The sequence below is a fragment of the Pezoporus occidentalis genome, unplaced genomic scaffold (assembly GCF_034315485.1).
Source record: "Pezoporus occidentalis ecotype Australia unplaced genomic scaffold, CSIRO_AGI_Poc_V1 ctg63, whole genome shotgun sequence".
In the NCBI taxonomy this organism is placed as follows: domain Eukaryota; kingdom Metazoa; phylum Chordata; class Aves; order Psittaciformes; family Psittacidae; genus Pezoporus; species Pezoporus occidentalis.
The window spans coordinates 6638115-6659412 of NW_026915977.1; the positions used below are offsets into that span (position 1 = coordinate 6638115).

The window sequence follows — 21298 nt, forward strand, 5'->3', positions numbered from 1 at the left end:
TCTCTGGATGTTCTTTATTCTAACAGTTGAAGTCACTCCCTCTCCATGCTGCATCCAGGCTCTTCTTAAGCACAGACCTCAGCCTGGTGCAGACCCAGCCCGGCAGTTCAACCTGTTCTGAAATACTCCTGTTCTGATGAAATTCCCCAATCTTTGGGATGCAGTTCAACCCTGCAGCTGGAAAAGTACATGCTGTTGTTCCACCTAGCCACAGCTGCTACAGAATACCCCCACGGTTGCCTGTGTTCCCAACGTGCTTGCTCTGCTGAGCACAGCAGAGGTACTGGATGTACAGTACAGCCCACAGCACAGCTACCCCACCACACTGAGAGCATTAATGGCACAACAGTTGAAAACAGCAAGCAAGAAGCTGAACTGGGAACTCAAGGGTTACACAACAGGCTTCTCAGCCGATATGCTAACGCTCAGCATCATCCTTCCTGTTCTCTGCAGAAAGAATGTATCAACTCTTCATAGGGGTCCAAAGAGGAAATGTCTGCGTTACTCACATCTGGCTGGCAGTGCACAGAGGAGTTTGGACATTCTCAGCCCAGCACAGGGTTCACTTTTCAGTATCATGCATCTCATGTCTCATTTTCCCTGCCTTCCAGCAGAGAAGGTGCACAGAAACCTCCAAGCTCACATTCAAATTCCTTAATGGGAACACAGATCTAGCCTTGTCACTTAGGAAAAACCAAACTAATTATTGCTCTAGTTACTGTTTCTCTCTTCTTCACACTCAGGTGACTGTGGCCCCTACCAGCAACATTATTTCAGAAGCTGTATTTCCCCAGAAATGATTCTATGCAGCATGAGGATCTCAGGGGTGATGCAGAAGAGAGACGTGCAATTAATTTCCTCAGGAATGTGCAGCTTAGTAGCAGCACTTTGGTTTTTTCCCTCCTGGGAGGCCAGCTCTACTTATCATTGCATTTACCTCATTACCCTTATTTGCCAGTTCTCATAATGAAGAATGAGGCAAACCCATCACATGCCATTCTGAAGGTTGTCTGCTTTGTCTCAGGTGGTTTCCAGCTCCTTTCCTAGCTCACCCAGTTATGCGCAGAGTTAAAACTTTCCATCTCCAGAAACCACTCATCTCCTTCAGATTATTCTTTACCTGACACCTCTGTTTTGATGTTATAATCAATTAGGGAATAACCCTGCTGTGACATTTAATCTCTGATGACCTACAGAGGTTAGATCAAAAGAGATACGCTGCCAGCCTGCCTCATGGATGCAATAAACCACATTTCCAGTTCTGAACCGATACTCTTCCAGTCTGAAAACAGTCTGAAGCAGTTACTCAGACTGACTTGATCTTGGTGTGTCAGTGTTATAAGCCTATTTAGATGGACTGTTTAGATGTCAAAGTTAACAATTTGAGCTATTTGACTAAAAGCATCTCATCAGAGACACATGGGCAGAATCTTGCCATTTCTGCAGAACCTGAGAGCTAATGAAAGGAGCACAAAGATGTCCAAAGGGAAACGACAGCAGAAGCTAAATACTGAAGGGACAGTCTTTGTACTGACATGCCTGGAAATGACTTTTTTTAAAACCTATTGTAAAGAACAACTCTAGGAAACCATGGCTGAGCATTTCTAACCAAGAGACATTTCCAAGATTTCCAGCATCTTGGCTCTCACATCCAAACCCTCTCACATTCTTGAAACACCAATCTTGTGGGTTCAAGCTAAAACAGAATAGCTGGGAGCCTCTGGTTCTGTGGCATTACCAAAAGCACTAGAGCATCCAAAATCTCCCAAATGTGTTTATATTCCCAGCAAAATGAGGTAACACAACATCCTAACACATAAAATCCCAGCAACCTCATTAAGATCTTCCATGCAAATTTGTACATATTCGTTCAAAGAACTCTTTAGCATCTGCTTCACTTTGTCTTATTCTGTGGGTTCACTCTACCTGGTTCTGAGATTCCTCAGATTAACATGAGAATTGCAGAATTTGTTTCTCTGGTAAACCAATTTTGGACTGGGAGATTCCGAAAGGTAAAGGAATGAACCCAGCTGCATTTCTCAATATTTTTAAGTCAAGCCTGCAAAATTTCAAGGTACAAATGACTACTGGGGTCACCTAACAGAACTGCTGATAGCACGGTAGCAGCAACTTCCCTCCATGAAAGCTTCAGTCCTTGAGTAACCCTGCAGTAGTCATCAAAATTCCATGTAAGAATGCAGAAAGACTCTCAAAATACATGGAAAACAAAATTACACAATCTCCTTCCATTTGCCTCAGTGTCATGAAGAGCTCAAAACCCCAAACACAGGGAAAAAAAGCCTCAGAGCAACAATTCCTCCGGGTCTTTAAGTCTGAAAACATAACTGTAAGGGCCTCTTCATTTTGAAGACTGTATCACACAAGAATCTCTGCTTCCCTTACAGCCCCTGGTGTGTATCAGAGACACACACCAAGTACAAACCTGGATTTATGGTTCTACAACTACAAGGGTCATGTTAGCTTTTAAGTCCTGAAGACAGAGCTACGGAGCAAGGGCAGCTCTGCAAGCAATCCCAGCCACTGGGAGTTCTGAGGCTGCCAGGATTGCAAACATAAGTCACATATGTCTGCAGGTAGGGCAGCAAAATGGGGAGGGCAGAAATGCGAAGAGATCAGGAAAGGTCTCTGGCTTGTTAAAGTTTTTTCTGCCTTCCCAGCTTCTCCTGCCTGTTTCATGTTCAAGAAGCTACAGCTCCTCTCTCCTCCACAGCCCCCCTGCATGAACAGGGACACGCTGACAGCAGGAGGGAGCAGACTTCACTTCATTAGGCAGCTGAAATCAAACCAATGCATTTTTGGTCTGCTTCCCAGTCATACCTGATTATCCCCCACTTTGATGCTGCGGAGGGGAACGCAGTGCACAGAAGCGATTTACTAATTATGGGACAAATTCTACAGACCTCTTTCTCAAAAAGTTTCTGTGAAGTCAACAGGATTAATCACCGCAGCAGGAGCTCAGTCATTTGGGCTCCCAGCAGAGGATGCCGCTTGAATCAGAGACAGTGAGCTTCCTCTGCACCCAAAACTGCATCAGCTCCCACTGTTCTGCCACAGGAGATCCTGCAACCCCATGAGACACCGAGCCCAAGGCACCCATCTTCCCCTCTTAGACCTGCAGGTTTGTTTTCATCACCAGTGCTAATGTGCAGTGGAGCTATTTGGGAGAGAACTGGATTTCGGGGCTTCACTTGCAGCCATCCCTCTTCTGAACTGTCTTTACAGTTTCCAAACAGCAGCCTGGATGCCTCCGGCATGCCCGGTATTTACATTAAACCAACATCATTACCAACACATATGTGTTCCCAAACCTACACCACCCAGGAGCAGGTGAGGCAAAGTATTTGCAGACTGGTTTAAACTTACCACACAGCCCATTCCTTTCCCAGACTGGGGAGGGTGAAGCACGAGAATGCTGTGAATTCCCCAATGTTTATCTTGCTCAACGAGTTTTATTTAAACCGCATCGTTAGGTCACCCTCAAATTCCCCCGAACAATGAGGGGAAAAACCCGCAGCAAAGGGTGCGGCTTCACCAGCAGAAAGAAGGGGCTTTGTTTCCTTGACACACAGTTCAAAAAATGCACATATTTACCAGCCCAAATTAATCCCCATAAACACAGAGCTGGGAAAACTGGAGCCTCGGAAAGCACTTTATCACCCCAGCGAGGCTGCAAAGCCACTGCTCAGCGCTGCCCAGAGCCAGGCAAATGTCCTCCTGGAAGTTGAGGGCCTTTAAAATCCACACACCATCACCCAGCTGCACCTTTAGTAACACAGAAGGTTTCTTGTCTCAGTGACAGTTTCTCTTACAAGTGTGTGGGAGAGGGAGGGGAAGAGAGGACTTGCTCCCTTCCTTTGCTACGCTGCTCTGTAATTTATGGATTAGTCTTGCGATTGTTCTACTGCATCAGCATTCGCTTGCAAAGGAAACCTTTCCTCCGTGCAGCTATTTAGGTTAAAAAGTAACCTCATTAGATTCCCAATGCTTTGAAGACAAATTTCAGTTGCTTCCCCTACTGGAAACTTTGCCAGCTGAACCTTTCTCCTCCCCCCTCCTTTTCCCCCACCATGTTCTTTCAAAGCAGCCAGGATCCATCCAATACAGACAAAAATCACCCTGTCTAGAAGAGCTGACTGTTGGCGTGCTTTCAAATACCTCTCCCTTAAACAGCAAGCAGGCTGCGTCTTAGATTTACTATATGCAATATCATGAGTATTTCTGATGCAGTATAACCATTAAGGATCTGTTTCCCTTTCGTGTATGCACAGAGATTCAAGACCTTTGCATTTGCAAAAACATTTGCAACGAGCTTCTACAATCATTACCCCCCAAAACCCTTTACTTCCCCTTTTCCTGGCCTCTTTATTATTTATTTAGCCAGATCAAAGGGCCTTTTCATCAGGCTTGTATGCTGAAGTCATTTCAGATCACAAACAATGGTGGACAAACTCTGAAAATAGCTCCCCATAGGACTAGGAAGGTTCTGAGTAGATTCAAATTCCCCAAAGCTCAGACTCTGCTCTCAAATACAGACCAGTTACTTTTTCGTGCTCCCCTCCAAGGACAACACAGTATGTGCAAATATCAATGCATAGAGACCTCACCATTTACTCAGTGTAGCAACACCCTCCTCTTTATTATCCTTTTAGCTTCAAAATGAGGCCAAAATCATTATACCAAATCTCACCTGGACTTGGACAGAGATGAGATGCTAAGAGAACAGGTTAAGCCAAGCCATATTTTCAGCCCACCTAAATAAAACTTCACCTTCACCCACATGGACATCAGTGTTGGCTTAAGCCAAATCTAGTTCCTTATCTAAAGGAAACCAGAACAGGCTGAGATTTCAAATGATGCAAGGAAAATATGTGAAAGCTAAGCTAGCAAGCCTGGGATGAGGCACAAAGCAAGCTTCATTTCCCACTCTCACACTTTGGTCCGCTGAATATAATGTCTGAGAAACTCCAAAGGAAGTTCAGGTGATGGCTGTTACCTGCACCACTGTTGCTTTCAGTCACTTTCTCCTTTCCTACATAGCATTTAGATGCAGTTTAAAGCTAAAAAAACCTCTTTTGTCTGGGCAGATGTAATTAAATAACAGCTTAAGTCTTGCAATAAGTAACTGCAAGTTTCTACAATGAATCACACCCTAACTTTGGCTTTTGTAGCAAACCTTTTGTAAGGCTCTGGAGCCTCAGCGTTAAAACTTCCCCATGCCATAAACTCAAGCTGACTCGTTTTGTTTGTCAGAGTATTTTTAGTTTGTGTTTGTTTTGGGGTTTTTAATAAAGAGTCAAGCCTCTGTAGGTAGCTACTGAAACATGTTACTGTCCTTCCAGACATGGTCTGTAGCTGAACACAGTATGTCATCTCACATAATACAGATGAGATCTGTGCTGAAAGAAAACCTGCCTCAGGATTGAGGGTGATGGACTGAGTTTTATCCTGTCATTCCGCGTGTGGCTGTCAAGGAGTTTGGTTTAAGATCTTGCTTACCTGACTGACCCATACTCAGGGGGATGTTGATACCTCATCATTGGCCCATCAGATCTTCCCTGCTGGTTCATGCGATGATCACTATAGAAATGTCCCGAGTCCTGAGGTTTGCAGTTCATAGATGGGGTGGACATATTTTTGTATGGATACTCTGGAGGAGGACCCCGCTGCTCCATTCCTTTCATGCTGGGCTGGGAAGGGGCCTGCACCGAGTTCTTGTAGAACTCATTGGAGCCAGAATTCTTATAAGGGTCGCTGGACTGCTGAGGAGAAAGCGGGGAAAGGGGGGAGAGAGGTGCGCTTGTGACAGGCGCGTGGGCCTTGACCCCACTGGTGGCCAAGGACAGTTGCATCAGCCTCTCGCTCAAGGAGCGGACGTGCCCTTGCTTGAGGTCCTTCAGTCCTTCATCCTGGTGGACCTTCCCTGGGCTCACCCGCTGAACCGTGGGCCGCCCTTCAGTCCTCATCTTTTGGTTGGTGACCCCTGTTACATAGAACGCTGCCCCGACACTAGCATGTGGCTGGCCCCTGAAATACTGTGACTGCACTTTGGCTTCCTCATAGGTCGGGAGATCCTCACTGTTCTGAAGTCGTGGGGAGAGCTGCTTCTCCATGATGCTGTTGTCCACCTGTATCTCCTGGCCCTGGGGCTCCTGACGGGCAGCATGAGTCACAAGCTGGTGGTCCTGGGAGCTCAGCCCTTCGTTCTGAGATGCTGGACTCCCAGTGCTGTTGAAAGGGGGGGCATTTCCTGTGGCTTGCTGGTGTAAGGCAAGAAGGTTACGGTTGTCATTTGGGTTTCCGTATCTGAGCTGCTCCTGCAGCAGGCGTTGTAAAACTGTCGTAGCTGCTTGCTCTTCTGAATTCCTCATCTCAAACTGTGGTGCCTTTTGGGTGGAATGTAAAAGCTGCCCTTGACCTAAGGAAAGGAGACACGGTTATTAGCGCCTGAGTGGATCAAGCAAGAGACATTTAAGAGCAATGGCCTGAAATACAGGAGAGAAAAAGCAGGTTAGATTACCAAAGGTTCTCATAACAATGGGGTCATTAAGGCCCTTGACCTAAGAAGGACTTGCATGCCAGGGGGCAAAGCTTCGAAAGGTGATGAAAGGTGACTTGAAAGTTTATAGGAATATCAATGGACTGCAAGCTGTAGGATGTATGCTGAATACCTCAGACAGCAAGGCTGCTTTCAGGCAGAAAAGGAGACCTATAACTCCCAGGATGATGGTAAAAATGCCTAAGACCTGTTTGCTTTACATTTGGGGCTACCAACAGTGAAATACACTCCCCATATTTGCAAGCAGACAAGGATTAAAGGGTGAAATCAGCAATTTGTCGGTTTTAAGGGGGTGGGGAGGAGGGAAAAGAGAGGCCCATTGAGACAGTCTATGGTTCAAAGGAAGTAAAGATATCTCTTAGCTTAGATCGTTTAAAGCAATTAATGAATACCTTGTCAGCCAGCAGGTTTTTAGAGTTATGAAATACCCTAAGTGAGATCAGCACCTAGTCTCCCTGCTGCAGAAAGCACAATGTACTGGTGCAAGTGAGGACTTTGCAACTTTCTGCTATACAAAGGCAACCAAATCTTCACACATCTAAATACCATCAGCTGAATGCATGCAAATGCAAGAGGAGGAATAAGAGTTGTCTGACCTAAGGAACAGAAAATGACCTCTGAGTGGCAGGAAAAAACACTGTGCATTAACTAGAGAAATACAAAGAGCCAATGTCAAGCACATCCTAAGTACAGATTAAGTCAGTGACCAGCAGTGATTACACTTCACTCAGTCTCCCAGTGGAGCCAGCAATTTGTCATGGAAACTCATGCCCGCTGGCCTTGCATGAGTTGAAATATCCAAAATTAATGATACCTCTGAGACATTTAACTAAAAGCAGAGCTACTTTTGAGCTAGAACAGTCCAGAATAGAGAGCATGCTTTATTTGTTGGCTAAGCTGCGGCGCTGCCCTAACAGCAGAGTGCATATTGGCATTCTAGCACTTTATCTTGAACCCTTTTTTCTGTTTAACATTATCCCTTAGCAAAAGGTAACTTGCTCCCAACAGCTGGTTCCGTGGCAAAACCAGGATGGACTACAGGAGTCAGACCTGAAGGGTCTGCTTTGTTCTGTGTCTCCACAACCACCCAGTTACCTCCCTTGGGCCAGCCTGCTGCAGGAATCTATCCCTGTGATACAAGGCCTGGACACATCAGGCAGACAGAACCCTTCTGCAACCGTTAATGAAGAGAAAGTCAAACCCCCCCTCGCTCCAGGCTGCCTCAACTAGGAATTCAGGCCCTGTTAACTGGCCTGTTAATGTGATTCTTCTGAAATCCTAGTTGAAGTGGCACATACCTATTTCCTTCACTTTGACTTCCTTGGTAAAGAGCAGCAGTTCTGCCACATGGGGGGACACACAGCCTTCCTCATGCAAGTCCAAAATCTCCACTCAGAGATGGCTTCGGTCTCCTCTTCAGTAGGCCAGATCACTTGACACTCTCCTCGCTTCCAAAATAATTCTGAGGAAAGCATTGAAAACATTGTTTTAATCAGCAGATGAGACCCCAAGAATAATAAACCTTGGCCCATATTTCAGATTTTGCTTTTGTAGCTTCTCATTTTCTCCCAGAACCCAACAATTTTGGTCCCTTTAGAATGAATGAACCCCCCTGTCCTCACAATCTACTCCAGCTGCTGCTTTAATCATGACAATTTCTGCTCCAAGATTAAAGGTTGCCAAGTAATGCTTTGTCCCATCTGTGCCTCCAAGTGAAACAGTGATTAAAACCCGTTAATTCTTTAACTCCATTGTTTTATTTTTTGCTAAGAATGAAAGCTGCAGCACAGATGATGATGCCTGTGCTTATGGCTCCTTTTCCAGTGGTGCCATAGATTTCAAACTACAACAGCACAAATCCTTTGATGAACAGAGCTATGGTTAAATGCTTTATGAACTTCAACATATTATGCCTCAGAAATGTCTGTGAGAATGATCAGTATATGAATATTAGCTTTATTTTACAGACTGGGAAAGTGAGAGGAAGAAAAGGACACTGAATGCCAGAAATATACTGCAGAGCACAGCTCTAATTCCCAAAGCATTCTTTGATTATGTTATTTTTCTCTTTCAGAATATAAAGCACTGAAGAAACTTTTAACCATTGAGGGGAGAATCAGGAGAAACGTGTATTTGGGCATGTTATTCAAGAAGCAGTTAAACAACTACTGAAGGTGTCCTAACAAAAAAGGCAAAAGATGCAAAAGAAGTGGAACATACTTGTGCATACAGTATGCTTGTACTTTAAGGGCAGAACTAGTGAAATTAAAAATATTCATTGAGATGGATAATTTAACTTAATTTCCTGGAATGTTGCAAAAAAACTAAAGGGAACAGATGCAGTGAAGGAATGCAGACGTGGATACTTCTGTCTCTGCCTTCTTATGGCACACATCCACACCCCCAAAAAATTATCTCCGATCTGCAAGTTAAATACTTGAGGTGTCAACAGCAATTTCAAGGCACATGAACAATATCTAAGCAGAGAACAAGGCTGTGCTGTGTGGTGTGGTACTTCAAGATGGTGGTTGAAAAAAACATCTAATGTCAAATTCTTAACTGGTGACTTAGCTCGAGAGGGATATATTGAAAACAGCTGCCAGCAAATATGCAGTAAAGAACCTTTAAACCAGGCATTAAGATACCAGATAACGAGAGCAACTTCTAGCCTCTTTTCCCAGTGTTGCACAACACACGTTGAGGATTCCTTGTCCCTCTCACACCAGCATCATCACTGACTCTTCTTCTTAATGCTTTTTTTTTTCCAAAGCAAAGCTGCCCTAAGCAACCCTTTTTATTAGAGCATAAAAAGGCTTTTATTATGCAATATGATGCTGCCTTTCCACCCAAAGATTTCTTTTGTCTCAACTGGAAAAATCTAAGGGGGTGGTGGTGTGTTTGTGTTTATTTTTTTAATACAAAGATACAACCCAGCTTGAGATTCTGCCTCTCAGCCTTAAAGATTTTCTCAACAGACAGATTCAATCTGTGCATGTTTAACTCCTTCAAACGTTCAAGGAAGTAATTCTGTATGCAACCATCTCACACACAGCGTTTCACTTCACAGCAGTACAAGCTCATTCTGCTGAACCTATGAAGGGAGGGCAAGTTCACACCAAAAGTATTTGCTGGAACTGAATATTACTAATTTTAGTGTGGATGTAAAGCAGGACTCAGCCTGGCAATCCAAACCAAAAGGTGGACAGAGATACAATATGAAGATATTCCGGCCAGCAAACCTCCTTTCTTTATATACCAACTATTCGCATCAAGCCTATTTTGTTTTATCCCATTATTTCTAATTAACAAAGAAAATCTTGTGCAACTAACTTGGGTGGCAGCATTCCTGAAATCTGCTTTCTGAGCGAGCTGGAAACTCACGGCAGAACCAGGGAGTTAACTTTTCTGTGTAATGAGACACAAAAATGAACAATACAGTCGGTACTGCAGCCCATGTGTTATTTATTTGGACACCAAATTCTATTTGTGTTAGGCTCTTCCAGCAATTTCAATTCTCAGTGTGCCAAAGATGGAAATCAGTGAGGTGCACTGGAAAAGTTGTTATGATAGAGCTGGAAGGAAATCAGAATAGGTTCTGTAGACATTTTAAGCAGACCTATTTGGGGGTTTAGCCTAAATCTCTTATGATGGATATGGCTGAATTCAGACTACCAACAACTCTGCAAAACTGGACTGGCTTATGGGTTGGATGGTGCACTCTCCATAACCGCAAAGCCCACAGACACTTCGTTTTTCAAGTGGAAAATTCAGTTTTAGACTAATTCTGTTCCAAGAAAACACTGTGAGGGAGATTTCCCGGGCTGAACCGATTTCACAGCTTGCTCCTGTGCACCATAGCTCTATCATTTTACTACCTTGTTCTAACTTCTAGCCCGAAATTATTCATGGTAAGTTTCCATCTGTATGTTCTTGAGCAAAACATTAGTCTAGAACTGGTAGAACTAACACAGGAATTGCAAATACTTGCATGTATCCATGCTGAGATCAAGAACGGGCATAAAAAGGGAGGCAGCATAGGTACTATTTAAGGAAGAAAAGACCCATGTTTGCAGGGCATTGTGTAAAAATTCAGTAGCTGAGGCTTCTGTCTTCAACATCATGTAATTATGCACAGGAACCTTGCCAGTCCCTCATGAGGAAGAAAGATTAATAAAGAATTTAAAATTACAATACTGCCAGGCTGGAAGGAACCAAAGCAGCACATTTCTGTACAGCATGCAAATACTTTTGAGCATTATAAAAATAAACAAGCTTAGACAAGTGAGCTACTCACCACTGCTTGATGAGTGGCTATAATACTATAGCTCAATTAACCTGCATGGAGCAATAATAACCTCACAAGCAAAGAGAAGCATCTTCCTTGAGCTTGTGAAACGAAGAGGAATGCAAGAGTCCCTGTGAGGACAGCCTGTACCTACTTGCCCAGAAATACTGCTTAGCCAAGAAGCTAATTAGCTTACACATCAGGTGGGATGGGAACAGGTTCACCACCTCAAAAGCGCTGGAGAACAGTTAAACACTTTCAGTTTTACTACTAAATTTTGTGTCATACACAAAACAACGCAGTGCCAGTGGCAGACTTCAAACTTAAGCAGTACATTTTGCTAAGTTATTCTGTGTTCTACTTAAGCAACGTACATGTGATCCTGCTTATCCTGGTTGGCAGAGGTGATGATAGGATGCTATCAGTTAGATGAAGTCTTTGGTTGTTTTTTAGGTTCAGAGTTATCTTCAGACATACCTGCATGCTCTAACACAAGCAGGGAACACAAAACAGAGATAGCATAGAAAAGGCTGGCTATGAAGTCCCTGGGCAATTGCAGAGACCAGATCCCATGCTGAGCCACCCTCTGTTTAATAGAAACATGCCTTTGCTGCGTGGCCTATGCAAAACCCAGCAGGCTGATGGCCTGATCCTGCAAAATTCACTTCACATGAGTGTCCATAAGACCACTGGAAACGTGCCTGTTGTGCACACACACTCGCTTTGAAGTGGTCAGGAATACAACTCACAAGGGCAAGGCCCAAAATTATTTAATGAATAGTGCAGGTTATCACTGAATGCTCTTTGGTTCATTTCAGTCCTACCCAAGGAGGAGGAAGGGAGTGAATACACACTGGGATAGTCCTTAGGAATAAAGGTTCCCAACATCTGGCGCCAACACCCAAACCTGCAAGGCAGCACACAACAAATCCCAAAGTTGTGACAGCATTTTAGCACCTGCTCCTGACCAAGAGAGGGTTTCAGCCTCCAACCATAAACACTTCCCCAGCTCCCATTCAACCATCCAACCCCTGCTTGCCCAGATCTGCTGACTGTGGCTCAGGTGATCCTGAAGGGTGGCAGCGAGCAGGTGCATGGAGCAGCGCCAGCATTACTCATCTTCATACCAGGAGGACAGAGTCATGAGGCAAACAAGAAAAACTTCCTTCTTTTAACTAAAAACAAGAACAATGTCACTGGGGGGTGCAAATAATGTGCATACCCACTCTATTAGATCATCCGGCAACTATAGCGAGAGGCCACCTGAACAGCCAAACATTGATCACGCTTCTAACAACTCTCCAAGCCAAAGGGAGTCCAATTTCAGCAAGGACTAGACTGTCTCACCAAGAGCCACCAGCCACCCTCCTCAAACATTCATGGTACTGGCACAAGAAAGCCTTGCAGGCCTGAAGAAAAAGCAGCTAGTCACTTGGTCTGGCTTGAGATAAATGAGACATCAACATAGGAAGAACCCCTCTAAATAACATCTCTAAGGAAAAAACTGAGAAGACCTTACTTGACCTTTGAATTGCTGCTCCCTCACTATAAAGTATCAATTTCTTCACAGGGAAGTACCTATAATCTTCACCAACATAATTTAGGTTTTATATTACAAAGGGGGGGGGGGGGGGGGAGAAGAAAAGAACAAACACTTACAGAGCCTGGTACAAACAGGAATGTTTCACGGCTTTAAAGCATTTTGATAAGAATGCTATGGAATTTCAAGTTCCTCCACAGGATTTTAAAAGTCAGAGGGGCAGGAGGGTTTACTCTGAATATACCGGTCTAACAGCAAAACCAGTGTAGGTATATTCATCCAGCTGTTTGTATTGGGAATATTTCTACGTGAACACATCCCACCATTCAGTTAAACTGTTCTGCAGCACAACCAAGACTACTCACATCTGCAGAGACAACCCTTTCATGGCATGCACTGCAATTTCTGCACAGTTAATGAAACACTAACTTCATTATTAACTTCATAAAAGCCACAAGCTCACCTTTTAGACACCTTCCTGGTAAAACCAGATCAAGCTTACCCACATTTAGTCACATCAGGTCTCATTTCAGAGCACTGCCTCCCAGCACATACCGAGCAAGACTGATCCGCTTCAAACTTCACAGACTTCCAGTCATTATCCTTGTGGAACTGGGGAACTGCTGTAAACCCGAGCCACAGTTTTAATTCAACATCAAGTTTTGTTTTGTCTTTTAAGAATGCACCACTTCTTGCTGCTGCGAGCACTCAGGCAGCGCCTTGCTTCTGTCGTCAGCAGCCCCTGTCCCACAACTATCCCAAGTATGCCTTAGCACCGTTTTCATTGCATTGTGTGGTTTCTCCATTCCTTCACTGATTTAGTCCAGGCCTCTCCTCGGGGCTCTCAGATAATGAAAGCCATGTGAGAGTAAAATGTAATCTTCAAACACGCAAAGCAGTTTCATGTGCATTATCAGAAGGGAGCAAAACGTTGACAGTGCATCATTTGTCCCTACTGATAGGATCAGGCTGTTTTAATTGCTGGTGAGATAAACAAAAAGATTAAAATCACCACCTGCATTAAAAATAAAGTTCAGATTCAAACCTAAATCTTAAGTCCTGAAAACAATAGAAATACAACCCCCAGATTATCTGTTTCATGCTACCTTCAGGTATTTTTGCCTCCTATCTCCATTGTAACATCCTGAAAATACGTATCTTGACACAAATACAAACCGCAGGTGGAGAGGGTGTAGAGAAGAAAACAATCACGAAGGCCTAACTTTAGCATGGAATTTTCTGGCTTTTTCTAGCATTACCACAACTTAAACTATTTTAAGCTGCCATATGGAGGAGTATTCCTTATTTCAGAGAGCAGTTTCACAGAATTCAACAGGACGGGTCACAGAACACACACAGCAAGCAGGCACAGCCCCTCTGGTTTCTTTTTTAAAGGGATGCTTTTTGCTTGCCTTTATAAACAGTTGAAATGCAGGTAACATCACTTGACAGTCAACCTAACAGTGCTCATTCCATGACGCCGCAGCTCAAGGAAGGGAACAAACCTAACGCAGTGCTGGGACAACTCAGTATCACAAAACAGGCCCATTTTGGGATCTTAGTGGGTAGCACAGGTTAAAAAGACGGATCTGCATTTTATCTTGTTAAAGTAAAACCCAACAGAAGATCCAGACCACTGAATTTTTAGAAAGCAAAGATGTTATAAAAGTGGGGTTTGGCGTTGTTCTTTTATCATAACCATGTGGGCTTTCATGTGCACCTTGCAGAAACCTTTAATTACTTGCAAGACGATTAACTGAGCCTCACCACCACACTGGGAGGAAGATACTACTACGTTTGCTTTAGTGCAGCGTTGATGGGCTAAATCCTGGCCTCCATTTATGTTTTTGTTGCCACAACTATGTCACTCAGCAAATTGACTTCTTTCAATGTAACTAGTCCAGCAACCACTCTAAAGCAGTTGCAGTTACACTACGAAATAATTGGGTTTAGGTGTATTACTTAGGAAACCTTGGATAAACCATACCAGCAAAACATCTTGCTAATATAAACTTCACCACTACTAGAAAGACTTTCCATCATAACTGGAGCAGCAAATATTTTAATCATAGATCCTGCCTAAATGGTTTTGATGGAGGATGTCGGTAGCCCAAAACTTAGGCCAGCAGAAGGCAGGAGAACTTTCTGAGTATTTCCCACAGCTGGAGAAGGTACTTCTGCAAGATATCCACCCCTAGCAGTTGCAGAAATGAAAAGTTAGAGCTACACAATATTCCCCTCATGAAGGAAACCTGCACGCTCATGTTTTGATGAAGCAGTGTCAGCAACTAACGACACATCACGATCTTATGCCACTTAAGCACCAAGATGTGCTAAGATGAACTTCTGCACGCACAGAAACCACAGGTAACATGTTGTTCCTCAAGCACAACTCTGAGATCATTAATCCTGGCCCAGCTCTCCTGCAGAGCTGTAGTCCATGCCAGCAGGAAATGCACCGAGCTCTCCACAGCCTGAGGAACATTACTTCTAGGGCTCACCCACCTGGGAAACCTGCTGTCCCCTGCCTCGCAAGGCAACATGTACCCAGTGCTCCCACGGAGCCCTCTGCCTCCACAGGCACCAGCTCCATGTCAGCTTTTGGGATTGCTCCATGGAAACACCCCTTCAAAATGCCACCTGAGCAGCTTGGGACAGGGCCTGGGGCCTCCCAGACACACTTCCTCTTGCCATCCCTCCTCCAAATCAAACACACACCAGGGTTTCACCAGGCAGCAAATCCACTCTTCTCCTTAGGTGCTAAGATGCTTTATTACATTTTTAAGATCCGAGTGCTCCACACCCCATCCCAACTTGGCAACAGCAAAAGCTGGGGTTTTCATATAACTTTGGAGCACTCTTTTCAGCCCGCTCTCTACTGATCCCTGATCTTACCCGAAGGAAGGGTGGAACACGCTATTTAATTGCTCTCAGTCTCCTCAACCTTTATCATCCTGCAGTAAAAAGTGTTTCAAATTGGTTTTACCTAATATAAGTACCAGCACTCACTTGCGATGATTTCGGTAAATACAGGTCATGGATTCTTCGTGCACCTCTGCAGTCTATCATACGCTGGGTTTATGTTCTCTGTCTCCGGGAAGATGAAGGCTTCAGCTTTGTTTCTTTTCCAAAAGACAGCGGGAAAACAAGGAAGATATGTTTTCTCGCCCTGTTTTTCCCAAGCCCCACAACAAGAGGGGTTAGCCCTAGTATGAAGCAATAAAATGTGTTTCAGCTGAACACAGAACCACCCAAATTAGAAGAGCAAGAAAAGTCCACCAAACCCTGAAGTGAACAAAGTCACTGCAATGTGGAATTACTTTCCTTGAGGGTTACAGTAAATAATCCTCAAAGACGAAGTAATTCTTTCAAAAACCAAGTTGTGTAGAGACACAAAAGCATTTCACAGTAAACATTCCCATGATACAGTTCTTAGACAAGGCCTTACAAACACTAACTAATTCATTAAACAACAACTTAAATTGGTTTAATTCATAGACACTCATATAAGAGAGCTACTCAACAACATCTTGGTCTGCAATTAGACACTGTAAGTGCTTTGCTAATACAAATAATTGCAAGGCCTTTAAAAAACAATTTTATTACATCAGTGAACTTCTTTATGATTTAAACAAAGTCTTGGTTCTATATCCTAACCAATACTGATGGACCTTATACAGTCCAACAGCAGATATCAAGGAAAACGATCAAAGACCTCTCCAAACTCCCAAAGAATTTCAGATATTTAGTATTTTCTTTTTTAATAAAAGGTTATTTTAAGCTTAGACACAACCAAACTATGACAAGAGTCATTCTGAGAGAGGATGGAAAAGCAGAAAAGCAACCAGTATGAATGGCAGTATTTGTCTGTGAGCCCCTTCTGCAGGACCAAGAATGCAGACTGCGTGCCAGTAAAACAGGAGATGATCCAGCTAGGAGGAACAGGAGCGAGCACTCACTTCTCCAGCAGCAACCTGCCAATGTGGGAGCTGCTCATAAGACAGCATGACACATCGACAACCCTCACCAAGGATGATTGCCAGGCACAACAGGAGACTCCAACATACGCTCTTCCTTCATACAACCACTCTCTACTAAGACATGATTTTAAGGCTTTGAGAATTCTGTTTCCATAGGCCTTTTTGTTTTGTTCTCAGTTTCTTGTTTTGTTCATGCCTTCTTCTTTACAGTTCCTATTAATTCACCCACTCACTCTGCATTCACCATCTCCCGCTTATATACTATGTCTGGTTTGCCTTGAATGACCATTTATACACAGATGAGTTTCAAATATATGCTTACTTAAAAAATTACATTCAAGGCCAGGCTGGACGGGGCTTGGAGCGACCTGCTCTAGTGGAAGGCGTCCTGCCTGTGGCAGGGGTTGGAACTGGGTGAGCTTTAAGGTCCTTTCCAACCCAAACCAGTCTGTGGTAAGTACAAACTCCATCAGCCCTGAAGAGCTTTCACTTACAGGCATAGCAGGCAAGTCAGACCAATGTTATATTGCATATCTAAAAATGAACTGCTCCTAGGAGCTCCCTTACATTATTATTCCCCAAAGTTGCTGAGATTTTTTTGTTGTCTCAAAAATTACATTTCAAGGCTCCTCTGGAGAGCCAAGTAATGCTCAAGAGTTGGGTATTTGCTGACTTCAGAGCTCTCCATACAGCATAGTATTTTCACATGGATACAATTTCAGCATCAAATACTTTTGCAAAAGCTGAAGGTATGGCCACAGCATGGAGGCTGCAGCATGCAATTCTTCCTGTGGCCAGCACCGCATTCCAGAGCTGTTTGGGAATACACTCTCTGTCTACAAGGGTTTAACAACTGAGTCCAGCCAAACTGGACTCACAGGGCAGCTATGTGCCTGTTCTTTCATAAAAACAATGATTTAAAGTCTACGATATGATGATGCCATATATGGGACATGTACAGAGAAAATCAGGCACACGAGGTAGATGCAAGTCTAATCTAGAAAGTAACCACTCATCAGAAAGTAAGACAAGCAAAGAATTCCTGAAAGCAGAAAAGCAGCTTACAGAAATCGGTCGTGGTCCAGATTCAACAAAATGGACTAAATCATTTTGACAAATCCCCTACTGCTTCCTGAAACTTTATAACCCCAGCAATAGGCAACTTGGAACACTTCTATGAAGAGCCAAGAGATCCAAGTCCTCTCTTGTATTTCAGTGGATAGAAGAGGAGAAAGAGAGCCTTGAACCTTATTGCCAATCACCAAGAATGGCTGTTCTCACACTATTATAAACATTTGGTCTCCATGGAAGGGGGATACCTAGCAGCAAACATTGGCAACCAAGGACATTCCACTCCCACTATAACATCCACAATAGCAAGGAGAAAAAAAAAATCCATAGGGCTGTTTCAATTAGAAAACCTTTGAGAAGCCTTCTTCAAAAGTGAGTGTCTGAAATACCATGAAATATGGGAATGTGCAACCACAGTTAGATGGGGGAAAACAGGCATCTTACTGTATTCAGAAAGCATTTCTGCTTCACTCCAAAGTGGGAACATCTAATAATCCAAGAACTGTTTGCCAAGAACAAGGTCATAGTTTTCTTTTTAATTCAGAACAGAACCTAACACACACCATGTTCTGCACTGAACAGAGAATCTCGTCGTTTACAGGTGTTTGGAGCCAGGTTTTAGTTTAATACAAAGTCTGAACATGTAAGAACTTTCTTATATTGGCTTTGTCTTCTCGTCAGACAGTTCTGCAGCTTTTTAAAAGTTGTCAGCAAGAATAAAGCAAGAACTGCAAAAGAGAGCTCTGCCCCAAGAGAGGGAAGAACAGATAATTCATTCACAGCTAAGTGTTCGTATATGAACATACACTTGGACTGTTGGTAATGGTAGAATTAAAGACTTCTCTCTATATACACAGTAACACAGCAACAATCAAAACCTACAGCAGATTTTATGCCACCTTAAGAAAATAAAGCCTTTAACAAGATGAAGTTTTACTTCAGCTGTTCATTCATTGTAGTGATAGGGAGCCCCAGCCACGGACCAAGGCATCATTGTGCCGGGTGCTACACAGAATTAAAGGGGGCAAGTTGTTCTATCGAAAAACACCACCAACACCCCCTAGAAAATAATCACATTACACTTAACTGGAGACAAAAGAAAGGGACAGACAAGAGAGAAGCATTTCTGCTTCCAGAACTTGGGGGTTGCAAATGCTCAGTTTCACTGTCCTGGTTAGGAAAACATGGCAGTAAAACAATCAACCTGATTTCTAAATAAACAGAAAGATTGGCCAGGCTGCTGATGAAAGGCAGGATAAAGAGAACAACAGAACTATTAAATTATCTACACTTCTGGGATTCTTGCTATTCTTTTGCAAAGTGAATGGCTTATGCTAATCAGGATGCATCTGAAATACATCATTCAAGCCTTCTTGTACAAATGCAGTTCATCTGTATCCAGAAAGATCCCACCAGCTGGCAATGTTTGCATACAATGGTCAACCCAACTTCAAGAGCCCATGCATTACAAGTCATTTTACATTTAAAAACAGTTCTCTTAGCTGGTCTTGATGGTGCACTCCTTGAGAAGAATTTTAGTGGAATTCAACACTAACACATTGCATTAATGCCCTACTTCCTCCAGCACAAAGGAGGTAAAAAGTTTTCTGTTGTTTGGTGGGGTTTTATCCTGCTAACCGTGCTTTGCCTAATGAACTTCTTGGACGAAGGGACAAAAGGATTTGCACCAATCCCTTCTATATGAATCAAATATTTATGCTATGCCCTCTTCAAGCACTTTCATCTAGTAACCTATGGAATGTGATCTCCTGACCTTAACACTCAAGCACGTCTAAATCAGCTGCCCTTTGAGCTGTATTACAGACTACAGAGAATTTTTATACATTTCTATTACGTACAAAACCTTTGTGGCCCAGCTGCAGTGTTTGGTGCTACAAAGCATCTGTTAGTCCAAAGTCACTCCAGCAGGCTTCAGGAAAGAGCAATCCTTTGATTCTGCCACATTTATGGCACAATCCCATGCCACGTGTCACCATAAACAGGTAGAATGATGAACCATGTTACCAGGATATTAACCAACCATCCCAACTGAAGTATTTCATGCCAACCACCATCACGATTATGAGGTGCCAACACCACTGCAATAAATCCCATGTCCTACTGCATGACTTGTGCCTACACCACACTGCCCAGGTTCCCCTCTGCCTCCTTGACAACAAGCTTGGGAGAAGACCAGGCACCTCCTTCCCTCCTTCTGGAAATCCTACTCTTTCCTCAAGAAAGTGCTAGAGCAGAAACAAATCATTCCATGTTGTATTTGTGGCTCCCAGGAATGTTTTAAGGACAGGGGGTTATGTCGCAAAGAAGTGTCCTGGAGAAAAAGAGAGGGAGACCAAGTGCCCCAGGTGAACCTGCATCTTCAACTACGGGGCAAATCTTTCCAGGGTCAGCTCGTGACTCTGCTTCTGAGAGGAGCAGTCACTGAGGGAACCCTGGAGAAAGTCTGACCCAAAGATTTAACAGGGGCACAGTCTTGATGGTAGGGTTCAGCCCTGAAAACTGCCATGCTGCTGCCCATCACTCACACAGGAGCAGCATACGGGCATAGGGCAATCTCAAGAAGACAACATTTGTGTTCCCACCCTGAAAGACTCAGTCTCCAAAAGATGTCAAGAGGAGCAGGAAAGCATTTGAGACTGCAGCCAAAACCTGTGCCACGTCCTCACACCCAGGACAGATGCTGGTGAGCTGCCAGCAAGGTGCCCCACTGGCCACTGAACCTCAGCAGAGACTTGAAGCACGCTCAGTCCTCTGGGGTCCCTCAGCTCAGAGCATGCTGATGCTGCCCTCACTCCAAGGCAGGCCCAGGACACCTTTCCCACTTTCCTCTCCCACAAATATCCCTCCAGGGAAGAGGAAGGGTAAAAAGAAAAATAAATTAAAAAACCCAAAGAGGAACAGGGATCACAACAGAGCAGTATGTAGCATTTCCTGTATTATCCACAGGAAAACCCACGCAGTGGGGAAGAGCATGATGTCAAGGCCGGTTTCACCACATGAACAGCCAGATCCTCCTGCTGGGGAATGCTGTGTGTTTCCACAGGGAACAGTATAATGCAAAGACGAGTCCTACTACCAGCTACACAAAATTCCACAATGCACCACCAAACACTGGTAGCACTGAAACTCTGGCCATGGGGAAGTGGGTATGTGAGTACAGAGCTGGAAGAGAAGGAAAAGTGGGAATTCACGGGGGTATTATCCCTTGTAAACCAGCACACATCCAGCACTCAGCCCCTGCAAAAAGGGATATGCTACAAAATATGTTTCCCTGCACAGAGACCGGGCCTCCATCCAGTTATAATGTGCACATGTCCTGCTGAGAATTCTGCCTTAAAGAAATAAATACCTCAAAACAAAGAAGACATCCTCACTCACACTCCCTCTGCACAGCACCAAGCATGTCCCTGGCCATGTTCAATAACCTGTTAAGGCACGTTAATTACAGGTTCAACACTTCTATACCTTGTGACACAGTAGTAAAGCACTTAATGTAAAACAAATTCCAGTGTGAAGCAAGGACTCTCAGCTGATGGTGGAAGCCCTGTTTGCACGCGTGCATATGTAAAGGCACATCCATGCTTCTCCGTGAAGCATGACGAGCAAAGACAATCTCAACACGCGGATTACGAGCACAATGACTGTGATTACTCGCTCAAAAGAAAAGAGCACCGCAAGAAACGCAGCTGCTTTCAAACCCAGCCCGATACAAACCCACTCCAGCAAATTCCACTCAGTTTTCCCTGATCCCATTACACATAAGCACATCACCAGTAATTGTGGTTACTGCCAGTGGTGAAAAGGATGGACGAGTGCAGGTTTTA

At 43.9% G+C, this 21298-nt stretch overlaps 1 protein-coding gene across 6 annotated transcripts in view; it reads right to left on the reverse strand.

Annotated features, from left to right (window-relative positions):
- AMOT (angiomotin) overlaps positions 1-21298 on the reverse strand; it is a 58283-nt gene that overhangs the window by 24586 nt on the left and 12399 nt on the right. For 4 of the 6 annotated variants that reach the window (XM_062640014.1, XM_062640018.1, XM_062640016.1 and 1 more), the window contains 2 exons: positions 7876-8039; positions 5518-6436 (listed from right to left, as the gene is read on the reverse strand). In XM_062640014.1, coding sequence (XP_062495998.1) covers positions 5518-6389 — 872 coding nt within the window. In that variant the 5' untranslated portion in view covers positions 6390-6436; positions 7876-8039. The remainder of the gene's footprint in view (positions 1-5517; positions 6437-7875; positions 8040-21298) is intronic. The other 2 variants (XM_062640020.1, XM_062640019.1) reach the window with 1 other exon arrangement.